We start from the raw sequence: 18,993 nt of genomic DNA on the forward strand, positions 1-18,993 counted from the left end.
TATTTACAATCATTTCGATAAACATGAAGTTTCACCTACTTTATATGCCGCTCCGTGGTTATTGACGCTGTTTTCTAGCCAATTTCCCTTAGGTTTTGTAACCAGAGTTTTTGGTAAGATATATTCCTCGCATTTAATAATATTATATATTTATATATGTTCGATTTATAAAGTCGTTTGTATATAATTTTACTAATTTTATTTCTATAGATTTACTTTTTCTGGAAAGCTCCGAAGTTCTTTTCCGTGTATCGGTCGCATTATTAGAAGAGCACCAAGATCAATTGCTATGTTGCGATAGCTTTGAAGAAATTATGGAATATCTCAAGGTAAAGTTATAATATTTCAATCCTTAATCATTTATAAGAAATAAAAAATAAAAGAGTACATTTATATGATTATTATCATTATGTTTCTATTCTTGATTTTAGACACGTGTGCCGGCGATAGACAAACAAAGTTTAGATCGCATAATGAAACGTGTATTTTATCCCGACTTAGAAATCACAAAACAGTTGAACGAATACAGAGTGGAATACCAAGTACTTCAAGAGGAAATGATATCGGTGAAGCCACAAATGGAGAATTTAGAGAAATTCAAATTAAAAAATAAGCAACTCACGCAAGAAGTTGCACAGCTTAGCGAGCAACTTGAGGTAATCCGAGTGATATTCATCAAATATTAGAATTAAAACTTAATACATTGTATGAATCTTGGAATTGCATTTTTTCAAATAATGATAACAAAGTGCACACAAACACATCCATTTAATAGATATATATCAATATTAAAATATCAAGTAGAGTAATTGTAATTAAATATACGAGAAATTACGAATATGGCAAATCTTAAAATCAATTTTAAATACAATTTCATACATTTTTAATCTATATTTTACAATAAATTTATCATTTTTATATGATATTGTTGTTTTAGTTCTTTTATCTCTATTATTATCGTTATGGTACTGAAATTATATTACAGATTACTATGAGCAACTTGCATAGGCTTGAAACAGCGCGTTCAATGCAACAAGCTACTATCCATAGACTTGAGTCTCAAAATCGCAGCCTTGAAGTAACAGTGGCTACATTGGGTGCGTTCATTCAGCAATTAGCGGATACACGTTCCGATATCGAAGTTCCGGGCGAAGTTCGTAGAATAATCGCACAGCTGAGTATGGTTGAGAAACGACGAAATACTGGTACCAAATCATATCCTTTGAAAGTCATCGAAGACAACAAGCACGGAATGATAAAAAGTAATTCAACTGGAAGAGAATCTCAAAATCTTTTAAAAAATAATGGCACGGATACACCGTACCCATTGAAGTCCACTCTGAGCCAACCCAACTTAGCAACGAAATTAGAGAAAGTCTCTTCGTTTTTTTCGAACTCACACAATCACATACAAAAGCAACGTGCGCAATTAGCAGCTCTTAGAAATGAATATTCTGAACGAGTAAGAAACAACGACGAGAATGATCCTAAGACAGTCAACATCGACATTCAAATTACGGATACTATGAATCTGGCAAACAATCCGCTTCCACAAAACGAAAACAATTTAAAAGTTCCAGCTACCAATTTAGAGAAATCGATATCATTACCACTGAAACTCAAATTGAAATCGTCGAAGTCAGCATACGAGTTAAGTTCTGTGAGAAAGGTTCCTACTAGCAAGCTTGAAATTACGAGTAATGATTCATTAACAAATTTGACAGGAACAATACACCCACTCGATACTTGTAGCGATGTGAATTTCCGGTTTAGTGGAACCACGAAACTAAAATCTATCAAACCTGTGAAATCTAGTCAGAGTTGCCAGGAAGATAGTAGTAACAAACAAAAGCCAGAACAAATCTCCGATCCTTTAAACAGATAACAATTACTTTCAAATGCATCTTCAAAGAGCATCTTATCGAAAAGAATTTTCATAAAAAATATATATTTAAAACGATACTGGTGATGAGTAACTTAAAGATTGCATCTTTATATTTGATTAGTTTTGTGATTTTCGCGTCATAAATTAGCCAATTTTTAAGAGGGAAGTTTTAAAATTGGCTAATTTATACAATAGACAGAGGGAAGGAAATGATTCTTTTTTATTCTTATTCAGATCTGATGTGTTTGGCAACACATTACAACTTATGAAAGTGAAATGTTCTACTGAAACTATATTGAACATTTGGAAATCTCATATATAGTACAGATATATAGTCGATTGAAAATCCACTATCTCCAAATGAACATTTAAAACTATATATAAAGACGCATTAAGTATTCAGAAAATGAGATAAAGATATCAAAATAAGGTACTAAAGATATATACATATATACAACCAGTTTCAGATTGCCAAAGGAAGTGCCAAACTTTCTCTCTCTGTGTTAGAATATATTTTATAATAAGACAAAAACAATTTTAGTTACTTAAAGATAAATATATAATATATATGTACATATTTAGACACATATACACATATATATATAGACAGTACATATATACGCATATTAGATGCGGTTGTATCGTTGAAAAAATATATTGATAAAAACCATTAATGTATAGGCTGGCTGCTATGCACCGCAAGATTCAAAAAACTAAGTATTACTATTTTTGAACAAAACAAGCCTTGTGATATCAGGGATAGTTAACACACATATATATATATATATATATAAGATATCTGAAATTGACATTTTGATAATGTGAAATAAAGATATTCATAAAGATGATAAAATTATATTTTGTAGTATTTCGGTCACTGTAATATTTTATCAGCTAGTTATTATACGTAACTGTAGTGATATATTATTTGTAACGAAATGCAAGTATATAATCTTATGACGGAAATAAAAATATTCTATAAGTAATTGTTTGTTACATAGATTTATTAGAGTAGATCATATTATGTATAGTATTACAAACTAAGAAATACTTAGATTTTTATTTGTTTTCTCAACTTACTAATCTTATTGTGATAATAGATAAAAATATTTATCAATAAAAATAACTTAATAATATTAATAAATATTTTATTAAGTATTTCAATTTTTAAAAATATTAAGAATATATAAATTTATAATAAACTATATGATGCATATTTTTAAAAAGTAATGAAGGAATCATATGATATCTATGTTCACAAAATAATTTCATCTATTTTTTTTTAATTATTAAATTTTTTGTTTTGTTGCTATATTTATTTTATACATCAATGTAAAATACGACATGATTGTTATTATTAAAAAACAGTCTAAATTATATATTATGGTACATGTGATTTAATCAAAAAATATTTATGTATCTGTGAAGTGCTTTATTGTATAAAGTAATATCTATAAAATTATTACTTTCGCTGTTTACTTTTTTTCAATGATACATTACAGAATTAGATAAGCAACGCAGGCGTAAAACTGGTTGATTTTAAATCATAAATTTGCTGAGTATTTATTATGTTCATGATTCATTAGGATGTTCATGATTTATTGAGAAAAATACGTAATTTTCTTTTCATTCCTACTTTATAATCTTCACATTAAATTGTAAATTTAACTCATATATTTTCAGATGCTACATTATACATGTGTGAGATTATATACAATTTTCACTTTCCTTGTACACGTTTACTATTTTTTAATGTTTTGTTTTAGCTATGGTAGTCCTGCCAAAAAAAAATAATTTGTGTATTAGAATTTTCATTCGTATAACAAAAAAATAATCGTAATAAAAAAAGAATTATAGGAAAAGATAATCTATATATTTAAAATATTAACATATTAAAAAATTCTTAATTTATCTGTAAATTAATTGAATATCCTTACGTTTGCATCTGTTTACTGCCGCTGAGCACTATATACGGTGATTGAGTTTCCTTTTGTTTCGCTTGCAGTAAATTTAATGTACCTAAAGGTGTATCTGTTGAAGACATTCGTTTCATTAAAACTTCTTGTTCGGCTTTCTTCATTCTTTTCTCCACCTAAAATATATTAAAAAATTATTGCAGCTATGAACATATTGATTTTGATAAAAATAGTAATAAATGTTACCGGTAAGTTCATATATATGCATAATGCTTTATATATAATATAAAAACCTTATTTTTTCCTGGACCTTTCCCATGAAATTTGTGCGACAGATATCGAAAAGCTTCCTTAGCGCACAAGACATGCCCATCGTCATCAATATACTCAAGCTTAACATTCGGTTTGAAACCTTCCTTCTCCTTAAAATCGGATGTCGGTCCATTAAAACGATCTCTTCTGCCGAACTTATCATCATCCCTGAAACGAAAATAATACATGAACGAGCAAATTAAATAGACATACAAATTATAAACTCTAAAAAGTCAGTTTTCCTCAAAGATATCAGCTAAAGAAACTGTACTATGTTATCGTCTTATATAACTAGGTTTTGATATTATACAAAAAAAAAAACAAAAATTAAAGCCCTTGAAATACGGTGTTCTGAAACTTGTGTCCACTACCAATATAAATAAGTCTGTATGAAGAATATGCTCGTGAATCTTCAAGATATATTACATTATGCGATTAAATTAAAATAATTTTAAGATATGTTACTTAAGTTATTTAAATTCTATATTAATTTTCATTTATTTTTCAATATAAACGAATTATATATATACTCTGTGTCATATACTGACACAAAAATAAATATTTAATTAATTAAATATTAAAATTCATGCACGCGCGTAAAGCTAAATATATTTTTTGTTTTCGTCATTCTTATATTTATTTAAAATTTAAGTGCGTTCGGAAATGTCAGACATTTTAATATCTAATAGCAGTGCCATATTAGCACTAGAGCCTAACTTAGACTATAGTCTAGGGGCGGCAGGTTTAGAGGGGCGGTATTTTTTAAAAGTTCTAAAAAAATAACCATTTTTTGCCGCGCGCGCGAATGATTGCGACAATTTTTCATTGATCACTAGAGATTTGCTCGCGTCACATGCTCCAATATGCTTCTATTATAGCTTCTACTCACTTTAACAAGCGCATTGGATCAAAAAAACATATACAAGGTATTCCAAAAAGGTCGGGACATCTCAATATCTCGAAAAATATAAGTTTTACAGAAAAGTGCTTCAGACAAAAGTTGTAGGATTCAAAAAGATCTATTTATTGATCTTATCAGTTTGACCTTGGCTAGCGTCGCCAAAGTCAGGTCAAGATCATATCAATTTTCTTAAGTGGCAGACCCTATTTTTTATTCCAGAATCTAATAGATAGTGTCAAGAACTTTTCAAAACACTGTAATAAAGTTATTTTTCATAAAGTACTTTTCGAGTTATAAGGCTTGAAAGTTATAGTACCGCCGGCATTAGCATTATGCAGTGTCCGACCGACAGCTAAAACCTCTTAAATGTTGTTCAGGATCATGTCCTAGATAACATTTGTTGAGATCAAGGTCATTGGAGATTGTTCCTCTTATTTTCATTTTTGCACTGAAAATTTATTTTTATGTATAATAAAAGAAAATAATTTTACGGTTCTTCAAACCCTGCAGATGACCCTTTTTTTTAGTACTCGTTTCGACATGGTTGTTCCTCAGTTGAAGAGGGGGCGGCAAAAATTCACTGTCTAGAGGCGGCAGAAACCTTAATTCGATCCTGTCTAATAGACGAGTATAGATTGTATGCCGCGTAAAATTATCCATCATACTGGCTTGTGTTAGATACATGCAAACCGTTCAGAAACAACGATTATAGTCACAATGTACAGAGACAAGAAAATCTTTCCTGAACATCTTTTATATCGACTTATTTTGCAATCTAATATCTAGCATTTGACTTTTCCCATGAGCAGACTCATCTAGAATCTTAGCACGATTCGCAGAAACGGAATCGCATAACATAAACATACCTTAACAAATCCTACTCTCTTCTCAGGCCTTGTGTTCACCTCCGATTAAGCGGTAAACTCTCGTAGTGGTAGCGGATCACCCGTTCCGAGCACCGATTTCCGGGCTCTATTTAAAACTGTTAACTGACAGTTTGAAATTCACTAGAGACTTGTCTAACACAATGCTTGTGGAAGCGTATTCGACATAAGGACCATTTCTTACGTGTTTGTTCCGCGCGTTTCTACATACTTGCAACACGTAAGAAGATCATCGTATATCGAATCGCAGTAATACATAGCTTACTTACCCGTATGTTTTGTCCTCTATCGAATAATTTTGAGCTTGCAGATGTGCGAAACGTGACGCTGAAGGGCGATTGCTGTCCTCTTTCTGCAAGTAACCTTTACTCATAGCTAACTTTAAAGCTCCACCTACCCCGTGACCGAGTGACGGCTCGGCATCTAGAATTGCTGCCTCCATTACAACTGGTTCCGAAATGTTCTCATCTAATTACAGAAGTTATATTTAATTTACATTTAAGAAAAAAACAATTATAAGAAATACTTCAATTTTTTTAAGTTGTAAGAATACTTGATTTGTTTTCTTTTTCTTTTTTATAGGGAAATATATCAGTTGTTATATGTTGTTATCACTTGTTATATAGAATTAATCTACAGTACACATGAAATACCTAAATGCACTGTATTCCAAGCACCACGACCGTCGTCTTCTTCTTCGTTTGCAGGCGGTTCCTCTTTAATTCCGTCCATTTCAAAATCCTACAACATTTATATTGTATTAAAAATGCAACAATATTCTAAAATACAATTAATCAAAAATATGTTGTTTAGTATACCATAAGTTCCTGTCCATTTTCCTCTCTATTTCCAGCGAGTCCATAAGTGGGTATATCACCCAAGGTCCTACAAAATTCTGCAGTAGAATTAAGAACAATATTTCCAGCTTGACTTTCCTCAGAGTTAAGAATTTCGTGTTTTATTGTTTCAATAGTTTTCTGGATGCCAGTTGAATGTCCCTCCTTCAAACGTTGAGTTTTCTTTAAAGCCAATTGTAATTCTAATTCCTTATCGTCTTCTTCAAGTTTTATTCCAGTAAGATCTTCTGCAGGAGCTGTTCCCAATAATTTCAATAAATCGAACAAATAATACAATTCGTTATCAATACATAGAAAATCGAAGAACACAAAGAATTATATACATATATATAATTTAACAATGTACGTACTATACAAAGAACTGACAAAAATTAAATAGAAACAAATAGAAATGTGTTTCGTTACATAATTAAATTACACTTACAATTTACAAATACCTAATATTCAAATAAGCACCACTTTTTTTTATCCTTAATTTTTACAAACTCATTTAAATATCTTTACCTTCTAAATCATCGACATCTAAAGTATCGTTATCTTTTGAATCTTCCGGTTTTTTTCTTCTCCTACTTCCAAGATCTCGAAGATAATCATTGTCCACAGGGACTAAATCATCTGCTTTCAATTTCTTTTTCGTTCTAATTTTCCGAATCTATAATCATATTATGTATTATTTTATATTATTGCAGAGAATGTTATATATTTTAAAAATAAATTATGAATACAAAATATATCAAATATATAGCCATATCAAGTAACTCTGTATCTAAAAAATATTAATTTACTATATGTACAAACACATTAAAAAGCAATTTTCTACCTTCTTCTTTGGTTTCTTAAATTTTGCAAGTTCTTCTTCATTGTAATATTCACTCGCCAATTTTGGTTCTGCCATTTGTAGCGTTACTAATTTTTTATTTGCCAAGCGTTGCTTCACTGTCTCTATCTGACGTCGTTTAAGTTCTACTGCATTATTAGCACCCAACACGAAATTGTCTTTTTTTTCACCATCGATTTCCTCATCATACTTTTCTAAAATCTTATTTTTAGGAAATCCATATTCGTCGAAATTTTCATCGGCATAAGGATCATATGTAGGTTTCTTAATTTTATTTAAAACACTACGTTTGTAACGTTCATTGTCAATCATATTCACATTTACAAGTAAATCATCATTTTCATTTAATACTTCTTGATCTTTCAATGTTAGGATTACAGTCTTGCCTTCCTCAAACGTTTCCTACAAAATATTTCCTGTTTAAAATTTATCATAAATAGGAAAAATAGAAAACTATATAATTTATGGACATGATATACAAATATCGATAGCTTAAATAATAATTAATATATATTATTAGAATCGTATATATTATTATACTCACAAGATTATGCTCAACTTTAAGGCCTTTCAAATCTTTCTCTGTGTATGCCGTGTTGCGGGCGGTATATATTTCCTCTTTAACCAAATTCCCGATTCCAAATTCTTCATCCAATTGATCCAACATTTTTGCCTTAAATTAAACAAATATTTGTCTTTTAAAAAATCTACAGCAGAATACATAAATGAATTTTAATAAAGTATTATAATATGTGAAATTATTATGAAATATGTATACGTATATATATAATATATGTGTATATATATATATATATATATATATATATATAAACTTGGTTAGCTAATAAGAATGCTAATAAAGATGCTGAATTTTATTACGACATTACTCTCATTTCTGCTTTCTTTTTCTCTTCCTCTAGCTGCCTAGATTTGTTGATCCATGCATGGGTATCATCATCCGAATCAATTTCACCCAAACTTTTCATTTTTGACAAATTTGCCTCAATTTGTCTCTTTTCCTTCTGAGTACCTATCTTTTCTCTCAATTTCTGTACTTTTATTTTATCACTATTGTTTGGCGCAGGTTTATGATAAAACTCGCCCAAATCATCTTTGATTTTGCTAGGATCATCTTTAGATATGTTATCTACTTCCAATGGCTTTAATCCTAATTTTGCACGAATTTTGTTAGTTTCTTCAATAGATAACGAGGTTTGCGACGCTCCACCTTTAGCAGGAGATGGACTACGCTGTTTTGAGATTTCAGGCGGAGGAGGTGTCGACGGATGCGATGATTTGGATATTTTTGGTGGCGGCGGAGCATTAACGATTTCAACTGAAAGTTAAAAATTCTTTTTCTTCTATAATTATATATAAATATAATTAACTATTATGATTATATGTAAATATACTCGTATCTCTTATAGTTACATATAATCTCTATAAAAAAAAATATATATATATATATATATTCTATAATACACTGTCAAATTCTCTTACCATCGCTATCGTAGTCTTTGCGCTCTTTCCTCCTGTGTTTCTTATGATGCCTATGCTTCTCTGACTTTTCGCGGTCAGGCGTGTAACTCCTGGAGCGACTGCGATGACGCTTCTTTTTGGCATCACGAGATTTTTCAGTCTTGTGACGTTTGTTGGAGCCCATGTTAGCGTTCTCGATTTAACGGTGCTCGTCTTTTCTACTTCACGATTACGGCTTCGTAGTAACTGATAACAATGTTACCGATGCAACACACGTACTCGGCGTATACTTATAAACCGAATTATTAACAATATCAGATACTCGCAAAATCAGCGATAACACACCGTGAGAATCATGAGATATCATAAGATGCGTCGATATACCACGCACGATATACTTGTTCCGCCTAGAAGATACGTACATCCACCATTAAATTGAGAATGCGTGTTTCTGCACATGCGTACAGACTACAGTTCAGCGTTGCCAACCTCCGCATTATTAAAAATCGTATCAACAATACAAAATTATCGTATTTTGATTAAAATTATCGTACATTATTTTTGTTAGATAGATATACATATTTATTAGGTCTGTTCGCGTTGCTTGCACTTTTTGCATTCAGCATCTTCGCTTTCTCTTTTTTTAACGCCCAAATATATATCTATCTCATTTTAAGTATAAAAATTTTTGGGTTTCAAGCAACGCAAACAGATCTATATTGAATAGATATATTTTTTAATGAAAAAAAAATAACAATATTGAATATTTGTAAATATTTATTTTTAAAATTAAAGTTTTTAATTTTAAAACAAAGAACTTGTAATTATAATCTCACTAGAAAATTTTTTTAAGTATTACATTTATAAGTCTTCTTCGTTATACATAAATTATATAAATTATAAAACACTAGGGAACATTTTTTTAAATTTTAAGTACGTAAATATTTACTTAACTTTGGTTATATGTAATAGGAACTATATAGGAAACATAAACACTAAAAAATATTTTTTTTTTAATTATTACATACGTAAATCATTTTGGTTATATAGAAAAAAAACAATAAGGAACAACTTTTAACCTTTTGAGGATGGGCCAGTATACTGACCAAGTGACCGCTCACAAACTTGGCGACCCTAATCTAATATATTATTGTATATCTTACCATATTTAAATTTTAAACAAAGTTAGTTCTTGTTTCAATTCTCTGAAGCGGATTGGACTCTAATTTTTTAATAAAAAGTGTATTTTTCATGCCATTAACAGATGTGAGATGAATCAGAACGGACGCGATTTCACTGACCATATACCGTTCTATATGTGCGACTGCGTATTTCTCGTGGCACTTTGTTTGATCATGTTGTGATTGTCCAATGTCCACCAGCTAATCCTAACTTAACCTAACGACCAGTGCCTAGGAATTTTCCTTGCTCTAGCGCTGTGGCTGATGAGCGCCTATTTGATCAGTCGGTAAAACATTATCGACGGTTATCATCGAAGAGTGTTCTCTTAAAATTTAATCAAAATTATCAAATTATCGTACTTTTATGTACGATCTCACTCTTTGAATCGTACATCGTACAAAGATCTATATTATCGCATTTGTACGATCAAGATCGTACGGTTGGCAACGCTGCTACAGTTACACGTAGAGGGGTGGTTCCCCTTTTACAATCGAATAAGAGGGAAATACTCGACTGTGATTAGTCAATTCTAGAGGCCTAGATAACAGAGATGCGACATTGAAGGATATGGTCTAATTGGTTGTCTAACGCCCGTATCAGATCAGACTACCGATTCTGCAAGCCGACCCGACTACCAACTCTAGAGGTTTGTTCGCGTCGCATGCTCCAACATACTCCTACTTCCTCCAATTGTAGCTCCTACTCACTCAACGCGCTCGTGCAGGCCCGTCTACAATACACGGAGTAAGAAGTAAGAGTAAGAAATTGACCAATCACAGTCGATTATTCTTCTCACATTCGACTGTGATTGGTTAATTTCTTACTCTTACTTCTTACTCCGTGTATTGTAGACGACGCCTCAAGAAGCTGTGCAGAAGATTATTGCGCAGGAGTCTGGAGATTCAAACTTCTGCGCAATAATTTTCTGCGCAGATGCTCGACGCTTGACGCTTGCATGTAATGGCACCTTAACAGATCTGTTGTGTTTCTGGCTTAAGAATGCGGACGTTGGCAACACTGAGAGCAGAAGTAGAAGTACTAGAAGTTTTTGGAAAGAAGAAGAGAACATATTTACTGCGGTGGATCATAATTTACATATCGAATTCTTTGCAATGACGACGATAAATAATCTGTCCACTGAGGTAATCTATGTCATCCTGCAACAAAAAATCGTTAGCATCGAGGATGTTGTGAACTTCGGTTTAACATGCCGACGATTTCTCAACGTGGTACGTCATAACAATACGCTATGGCAAATGAAACTTTATGAAAGGTAACTTCATCATTCTCTCAAAATTTTCATTGCGATTTACTTAAACAAGTTTGTCCAAAATTGCGCAATTCATATCTTTTAATTTCGTCAAAAAACTTCCTCTGACAAATTGGCACAAATGGTAAAATGACGAATGCGAACCCAACGAATATCTCAATTTGTATTTGAAATCGATTATTCGTAAATTTCGTACGACTAGTTAATATCAATTTTCAAGCTGTTTCGAATTATCTGATGCTTTATTCGACATAAGAATTCAATAATGAACGAAAACTCCTGATATTTACTCCATAATCGATTTTCTTTGTGTGGACACTTGATTTCTTGTGTTTGCATTTAACTTGATCATAACTTTTTTATGAATATGTTCGAAGAGATTAAGAATATATATTATTAAATATTTGGCGTTTTTCGTTCCAATTACTTTGTTATTTCTTTATCTTCAAGGACATAACAACTCTGATACTTCATATTTAATAAACAAATAAAAATTAAGATTAAAATAAGGTTAGAAATGAGTGATTACAGTTTAACGGATCTTCTACAATAAGTCATCAGTCATAAATCAGAAGTCAGAAGCCAAGCTTAGTAAAAATTGACCAATCACAGTCGTCAATTTTTATCTTCTGACTTCTGATTTATGACTAATGGCTTATTGTAGAAAATCTATGACGTCTGTCCTATTCTGCAGAAAAGAAAAACGAAATGAAAAAGTTGCTATCAATAGGTCTGTTTTCTGTGGCTGAACTAGTGTACACTTTTGGAACTTAAAGTGAGATAGATATACATTTGATATTTGTTTAAAGCGAGAGAGAGAGTTCTAGAACAGTTTAGCACAGAAACAGAAAATAGACCAAATGAACTTTCTGAACTGGTGCACATGCTGCAATAAGATGAAGTGAAACAATCCTGATGCATTTGTCTACTTCAACTTATTGCACTGTGTAAACAAGAATATATTAAAATAAACTGAAATTTTAATCTATTTAAGTCCATCCGAATATTTTAGTATCATTCATGATTCTTTTTTAGCTTTATTTAAATGTAAAAATTTATTGTTTAATTGGATTGAAAAATTATATTTTAGAATTTTGAATTAAGCTATATTCATGATACACTTAAAGAACTGAAATTTTTTTTATTTTGAAAGGTATAGAAATATGCTTTGTGCAATTTCTATAAATAAATAAGAATGCATTGAGATTAAAAAGGATTCATTTTAATGTTTGCAAATACATACTTCTTGGAATCTGAATTTATTTTAATCCATTCTTGTTTACAGAAACAATTTCAAAGAGTTCATCAATAAGGAACAGATAGGAAATTTTCCACGAAAAGAAGAAATAAATGTTGAAATTAGAAGTTTAATATTTACTGCTTTACAATGGTTGGAGATTCTGTAATATAATTGTAGAGTCAGATCCAATGAGGAATTAAGGGCAAGATGAATTATATTAAAGAATCTTACAACAGAGTTACAAAAGCTTTTTCTTCTTAATAACGGTCATGTAACAAAGGACAAATAATTTGGCTGATTTTAATAATTTAGTGAAACAATTAAAATAAATATATAAATATAAAATATAAATAAGGACTCTCAATCTTAAAAAATAATATATAAATAAGACCTGAGGATTATCTGCTTCTCCTATCTCTCCGTGCTTATGATTCTCATTGGCTTTATCTGAACTCTTATTTATATTTTAGTAATTTAGTGATTATACATTTTTATCTGAATTTGCATAATAATGTGTAAACAGTTCTTTTAAAAGCTAAACACAGATTCTGAATTGTAATTGTTTTTTACATGATTACAAATATATTCTTTTTGCAATAATTAATAAAAATAAGAAATTTTGTCTTGACAATGAATACAAATAAAATAATGAGTTTTGTATATAATATGAATAATGACAGATTTATTTATAACAAGTATACAAATTTGATGTATTTCGCACTATTTATTACAGAATAATAATTTTAGTTTCAGTTTTAGTTATTACTCTGTACAACTTTTTTTTTAATTTATAATTTTTTAATGATATGCGCAAATTCTATAGATGCTCTTACTTAAAATTTTTGAAAATAACAAAGTTTCTGATTTTAATGCTAGATGGCCTCATATGAAAAGAATTTATGACAAACGGATACAAAATGAAGAACATATAAATTTTAAAGATGACGTAAAAGTGAGCATAAAATGTAGAAATGAATTACGGAGTCACTTGTCGCTAATGTCCGAGAGATTTTTTCAAAAGGACAATTTTTCCGAAAGTGACATGGAACGTTTTGATGCACTATTTTGTCCAAATATGGGCGCTCACGTTATGAATTACTATTTTCTTAAGGATGAAATGATACATCTGATTACAATGTCCTCACTGTAAGATTTATTAAATTATTAATATTGTAGATACACAAATGTACGGATTAATTGTATAATTAATGTACATGTATTTTTCAGATTACCTGATTGTAATTTAACACATAAATATTACAGCAAAGAACTTCTTCTATATTTACAACAGCGTCATACAAAGGATGTATGGCAGGAATTTATAAGTTATCCCAAAGAACAGCAACTTCTAGAAAAGGCAGCTACTATTGTAGCACAATGGTATCAATCTCAAAAACATATCTTTTATTTTGATGTGGAAGCATCGCTGGATAATATTGCACAATTGGTATTGGAGCGTCTTAAAAAGGTACATTGGGACCATCCAATATTTTCAACGTCCGCTGAGCAGTTTTCTTTTTGGAAAAATAACAACATTAACGACAATCAATGGAGCAAGAAGGAAGAAAAACAGATAATAAATATGCTTCAAATAGTTTTATTTGACGAATTAGGTTTCTGTGGAGCTTTGGCTTCAAACCTTTTATATAAACTGGAAGACATTCTTATAGATTGCGTAAGATATAGATTATGATATATTATTATTAGGTGTTAAACTTAATTCCTATCGCTCGCTACATAAGGAAGGGAGATGGCTACATGAGTTGTCAGAAAGTGCCATTTCAAATCGTTTGACTATTGCGACTTCTTTGCTTGCCAGGCAAAGAAAAAAGAGTATTTTGTGGCGCATCGTGACTGGCGATGAAAAATGGATTTATTTTGATAATCCCAAGCGGAAAAAATCATGGGTGGACCTCGGTCCACCATCCGCTTCAACGCCGAAGAGGAATATTCACGGGCATAAGACCTTGCTGTACGTTTAGTGGGACCAGGAAGGTGTGCTGTATTACGAACTCTTAGGTCCAAATGAAATCGTTACAACTGATCGCTGCAAACAGCAATTATACCGATTGAGTGACGAATTGATGCAAAAAAGATCATCCGTAGCCAACAATTGACGCAAAGTCATTTTGTCGCATGATAACGCTCGACCGCATGTCGCGAAAAGCGTAAAGCAGACACTTCGAGAGCTTGAATGGGAAGTTCTGCCGCACCCAGCGTACTCTCCAGACTTGGCACCGTCGGATTACCATCTCTTCCGATCGATGCAACACACACTTACGGACACACACTTCTCCAGTTATAACGAAGTCCAAAAATGGGTGGATAAATGGATCGCCTCGAAAGACACCGCGTTCTACCGTCGTGGGATTACCCTGTTGCCGGAGAGATGGGAAAAATGATAGGAATTAAGTTTAACACCTATTAGGTGTTAAACTTAAATCCTATCATTTTTCGTCTCCAAAATTGATTTGTTTCGAAGGGAAGTTGAATGAATACCTTAATCAAAGTAATTTCCTCCATTTTCTACTTTATTACTAATTAATAATACTTTATTAATAATACTTTGATTAAGGTATTTCCCTTCGAAACGAATCAATTTTGAAGACGAAAAACGGCAGGAATTAAGTTTAACACCTAATACAATTACATTATGAGCACATTTTTTATTCATATTGTTATTTATATTGTTATGTTAATATATAAATGTAAAGTGTCAATATCATTCTATATACACAGGATGTCCCAGATTTCGCGTGACATCCGTTAATAGCAGATTTCTCACTAGAAATCATTCCAAGACGAAAATTCTAATATCAAAATGTCGAGGCTACAGTAGTTTTTAAATGAAAAGGGTTTTAATTTAACCAATTTTTTTTTTAATTGTTCGAAATTCATGCATTTAGGCATAGCATGTTGCACGATAGTGAAGATATTTTCAAGCATCAATTTTATTTCACTTTTCTAAACATCTTCACTACTGTACGATGTGCCATGCCTGATCGCGCGAATTTTGAGTTCTGTTGGCTGAATTTAAATTCTTTTCATTTAAAAACTACTGTAATCTCGATATTTTCGTGTTAGGATTTTCATCTCGAAATAATCTCAAGAATCTGTTATTAACGGGCATCACGCGAAGTCTGAGACATTCTTTTACACACGCACGCACGCACACATACACAGTAATGTAATTTGTAATATTTAGGTTTTAGAAAACAAAGTTGGTGATGCTGTATCTCTGGCAATAATATTCCAGAGTGTAGCAAGGAGACTTGGCGTACGCTGTGATCTAGTAGCGTTTCCTACTCACTTTTTTTTAAGTTGGAAACCGAAATCGTAAGTATAATTTAGAAGCATTTTTTATTTTATCAGACTTATCATATATTTACATATTGATACAAAATAAATCATAAATAAGTCATAAATATGTTTTTAATTTTTGCGTTCCTAAATTAAAAAAAAAGGACAAATATTCCTATGAACGCAAAGTTGCAAATGTTTCGGTTATCGAAATAACAAATAAAAATATTTGAAATAATGCGCCAATCGTGTATACATCCACCTTAGATATATATAGAAAATGATAAAAAACACTATTTCTTGTAAACAAAAAAATAATTCTGAAAAATTTCAAATGTTATTATTTGATATTACCATATTTGTATCCATTATTTCAACAACGAAGCATTTGCGAACCTAGTTCATAGGAACATTCGTTCTATATTTTTGTATATTTTTGTAAGAACATGTTCAAGATTTGTAAGACATCTTGTACATGTACCATATAAGCATATATATCTATATAAATGTATACGTGCATATGTGAACTACATATTCTTTTTTTTTTATTGTCTATATAGTATTACAGAAAAATATGAAGACGAAGAATATTTCTATATTGACATCTTGCATGGTGGAGCTATTGTGGGTAGAAATGATTGTCCCAAAACTCGTGGTAGAAGATGTCCCATCGAAAATTTTAATAAACACAGTGAGATTAGTCCTACAGAGGTTGGTTATTATTTATATATCTTATTAAATTTAGAAATAAGTAGTAAAAATATAGATTAGTCACAGATAAATCAACAGGGAATAAATCAATAAGACATACATTGTATATAAGAGAGTTTTATATGAAGAAATTAATTTTTCTATTTGTTGCACTGTTAACTTAGTTTATATACATCTTCGTTTTAAGATTGTGTTACGGATGATTTGCCATTTACAAATGGTTAATCCTAATTACCAACATTATCAAGACAGAACTCTGCAAATACGCTCATTGCTGGAATTCCGTTGTATGATAAACCCATACGATTTAGACTGGATTCAAGCGCTAGGTCGTCATTATATGCAAAATCAAATGAGTTTATCAGGTCTTTTAATCTCACTACAAAAGATACGGGTAAATTTAATTTATATATAAATCAAATTCTGACATTCTCATAAAATTTCTCTTTTTTTTGCAAACTTGTTTTTTCGCAGTACGATAAGAATTGATTGTTTAATATAAGAATGATTACTAATATGAATAAAAGGAAATTTTTTTTTATTTTTTATATATTTGTTGTATAAGCAAACTTTGAGCTATGATATATTAATTTTCATATATTTGTACGCTAATGAAGCAACTACAGGAAGTGTTTTGAAGTAAACTTTGTTTTTCTATATGCAGGACAGTAACAGAATATCTATGGAAGTAATTCGAGCTGAAGAACTGTTAAATAAATTTAAACTTTATATGCAGAAAAAAATGGTACGTATTTATGGTAATTTATAATGAAAAATATGCAATTTACGTATATATAAAGTCCACTTTATACTTCGAGACACAATTCTATTTCTAATTTTATGTATGAAATTATAAATATAATTATAGATAAAAAAGAGAGAACTTCTTGTATTAAAGCTTTTCATTTATATTTATATCGATAAAATCCGTTTGCTTATCCGATTTGACAAGACTACTTATATTAAAAAGTGCTTAGAAATTTTCAGTTTTTATTACAGCAGATACAATTGATCAATCACGGGTATACTTACAGTGCGCACATTTAATATCTTTTATTTCTAAAAATAAAACATAATTATGATTCTGATAGTTTATATATTTTCTGTATTACTCAATGCATAAAATTTATAAATAAAATTCTGTCATGAATTATAGATCATATAAAGTGAGCTTTAGATATAGTGTGTAATATGTTAACTGCTCGCTGCAGTTGTACTGAATGAATAGATATGATCAATGGATCAACTCATTTCATGAATTGATTAAAATATCATATTAATTATTAATACTTAACTAATAATTGCAACTTGAATATGAAAACTAATTTGGAAACAGTAAAAGTTTATGAAGTAATACATGTATAAAAAAAGACGTTGGTTAACATTGTGAGAGACCTACATTTTTCAGACTCGGTCATCACATGAAAATATCAGTCCACCAAAGGCAAGATGTAAAATAAAATATCCAATTGGAATGATTGTGACTAACAAAAAGCATGTGCCATATTATACAGGCGTGATTATTGGATGGAATAAAACATATAATTCACGAGATCGACTTCTACCTAACTCAAGCCGGAAGCTAAAAGTAGATATGTTAGAATGTAATTCTGTGACACAACCGTTTTACTTTATTCTTAGTGAAGACGGTAATAAGTATTATGCTTCCGAAGGTACAAACAGATTACTAGATGTGCTTGTGTATATACATGTACTTTTATGATGTCATTTATATGCGTATAAGTGCAATATAAAAAATTTTTCTATTTTAGATTCTTTAGAGCCATGTCCACCAAGATGGATTGAGCACAACGAGATTGGCCGATATTTTTGTAGATTTACAGGGTCCCACTATATACCTAACGAAGTGTTAAAAAGACAGTATATGTTCAACGAACTTGTTCTCGACAGGCTTTATTAGAGAAAAATGCTTCATTATCTACACCTTTAGTCTTATTTGCTAAAATACTGTCGTAATTAAAAATTGTAAAGCACGCTGCTTTTCATTGAACAAATCATTATATTTAAAACAATCTCATCACAATAACTAATTAACCACATTGCGATATTTTAGTTACTGAACGCTTATTTATGGCACATGAAGAAATGTAGTACGAAGAGATTGTTTTAAAAATAGGAAAACTGTGATGATTATTATAAAACAATATTTTTCTAAAGAATGTATATATTTTTTATAAGGAGAAAAAATTAAACTTGT

At 30.6% G+C, this 18,993-nt stretch overlaps 3 protein-coding genes across 5 annotated transcripts in view; 2 read left to right on the plus strand and 1 right to left on the minus strand.

Moving 5' to 3' along the window:
- plx (PTB_TBC1D1_like and TBC domain-containing protein plx) overlaps positions 1-2,463 on the plus strand; it is a 15,871-nt gene extending 13,408 nt beyond the window's left edge. The window contains exons 13-16 of the mRNA XM_018504936.1: positions 8-113; positions 211-329; positions 432-656; positions 986-2,463. Of these exons, the coding sequence (XP_018360438.1) occupies positions 8-113; positions 211-329; positions 432-656; positions 986-1,885 (1,350 nt within the window). The 3' untranslated portion in view covers positions 1,886-2,463. The remainder of the gene's footprint in view (positions 1-7; positions 114-210; positions 330-431; positions 657-985) is intronic.
- An 844-nt stretch (positions 2,464-3,307) lies between these two features.
- On the minus strand, positions 3,308-9,505 carry LOC108759486 (U4/U6.U5 tri-snRNP-associated protein 1). 2 transcript variants are annotated; one of them, XM_018504962.1, is made up of 11 exons: positions 9,094-9,505; positions 8,481-8,929; positions 8,138-8,266; positions 7,576-7,995; positions 7,260-7,407; positions 6,717-6,991; positions 6,552-6,639; positions 6,168-6,366; positions 4,095-4,281; positions 3,823-3,977; positions 3,308-3,662 (listed from the first exon to the last, which is right to left on the minus strand). In XM_018504962.1, exons 1-11 carry the CDS (start codon positions 9,254-9,256, stop codon positions 3,635-3,637), a joined length of 2,241 nt encoding a protein of 746 aa, XP_018360464.1. In that variant the 5' UTR covers positions 9,257-9,505; the 3' UTR covers positions 3,308-3,634. The 2 variants fall into 2 exon arrangements, 1 of the variants encoding a protein (XP_018360464.1); XR_001940016.1 differs by lacking the exons at positions 3,308-3,662; positions 3,823-3,977 and adding an exon at positions 5,881-6,003 and having other exon boundaries at positions 4,206-4,281.
- A 1,799-nt stretch (positions 9,506-11,304) lies between these two features.
- On the plus strand, positions 11,305-18,893 carry LOC108759783 (F-box only protein 21). Of its 2 annotated transcripts, none has more exons than XM_018505402.1 (9): positions 11,305-11,527; positions 13,641-13,910; positions 13,992-14,439; positions 15,970-16,100; positions 16,625-16,775; positions 16,963-17,169; positions 17,440-17,520; positions 18,184-18,448; positions 18,548-18,893. In XM_018505402.1, exons 1-9 carry the CDS (start codon positions 11,367-11,369, stop codon positions 18,694-18,696), a joined length of 1,863 nt encoding a protein of 620 aa, XP_018360904.1. In that variant the 5' UTR covers positions 11,305-11,366; the 3' UTR covers positions 18,697-18,893. The 2 variants fall into 2 exon arrangements, with proteins under 2 accessions (XP_018360904.1, XP_018360912.1); XM_018505410.1 differs by having other exon boundaries at positions 13,992-14,232.
- Positions 18,894-18,993: the final 100 nt, after the last annotated feature.

This window comes from Trachymyrmex cornetzi, unplaced genomic scaffold (genome assembly GCF_001594075.2).
Source record: "Trachymyrmex cornetzi isolate Tcor2-1 unplaced genomic scaffold, Tcor1.1 scaffold1051, whole genome shotgun sequence".
Taxonomy (NCBI): Eukaryota; Metazoa; Arthropoda; class Insecta; order Hymenoptera; family Formicidae; genus Trachymyrmex; species Trachymyrmex cornetzi.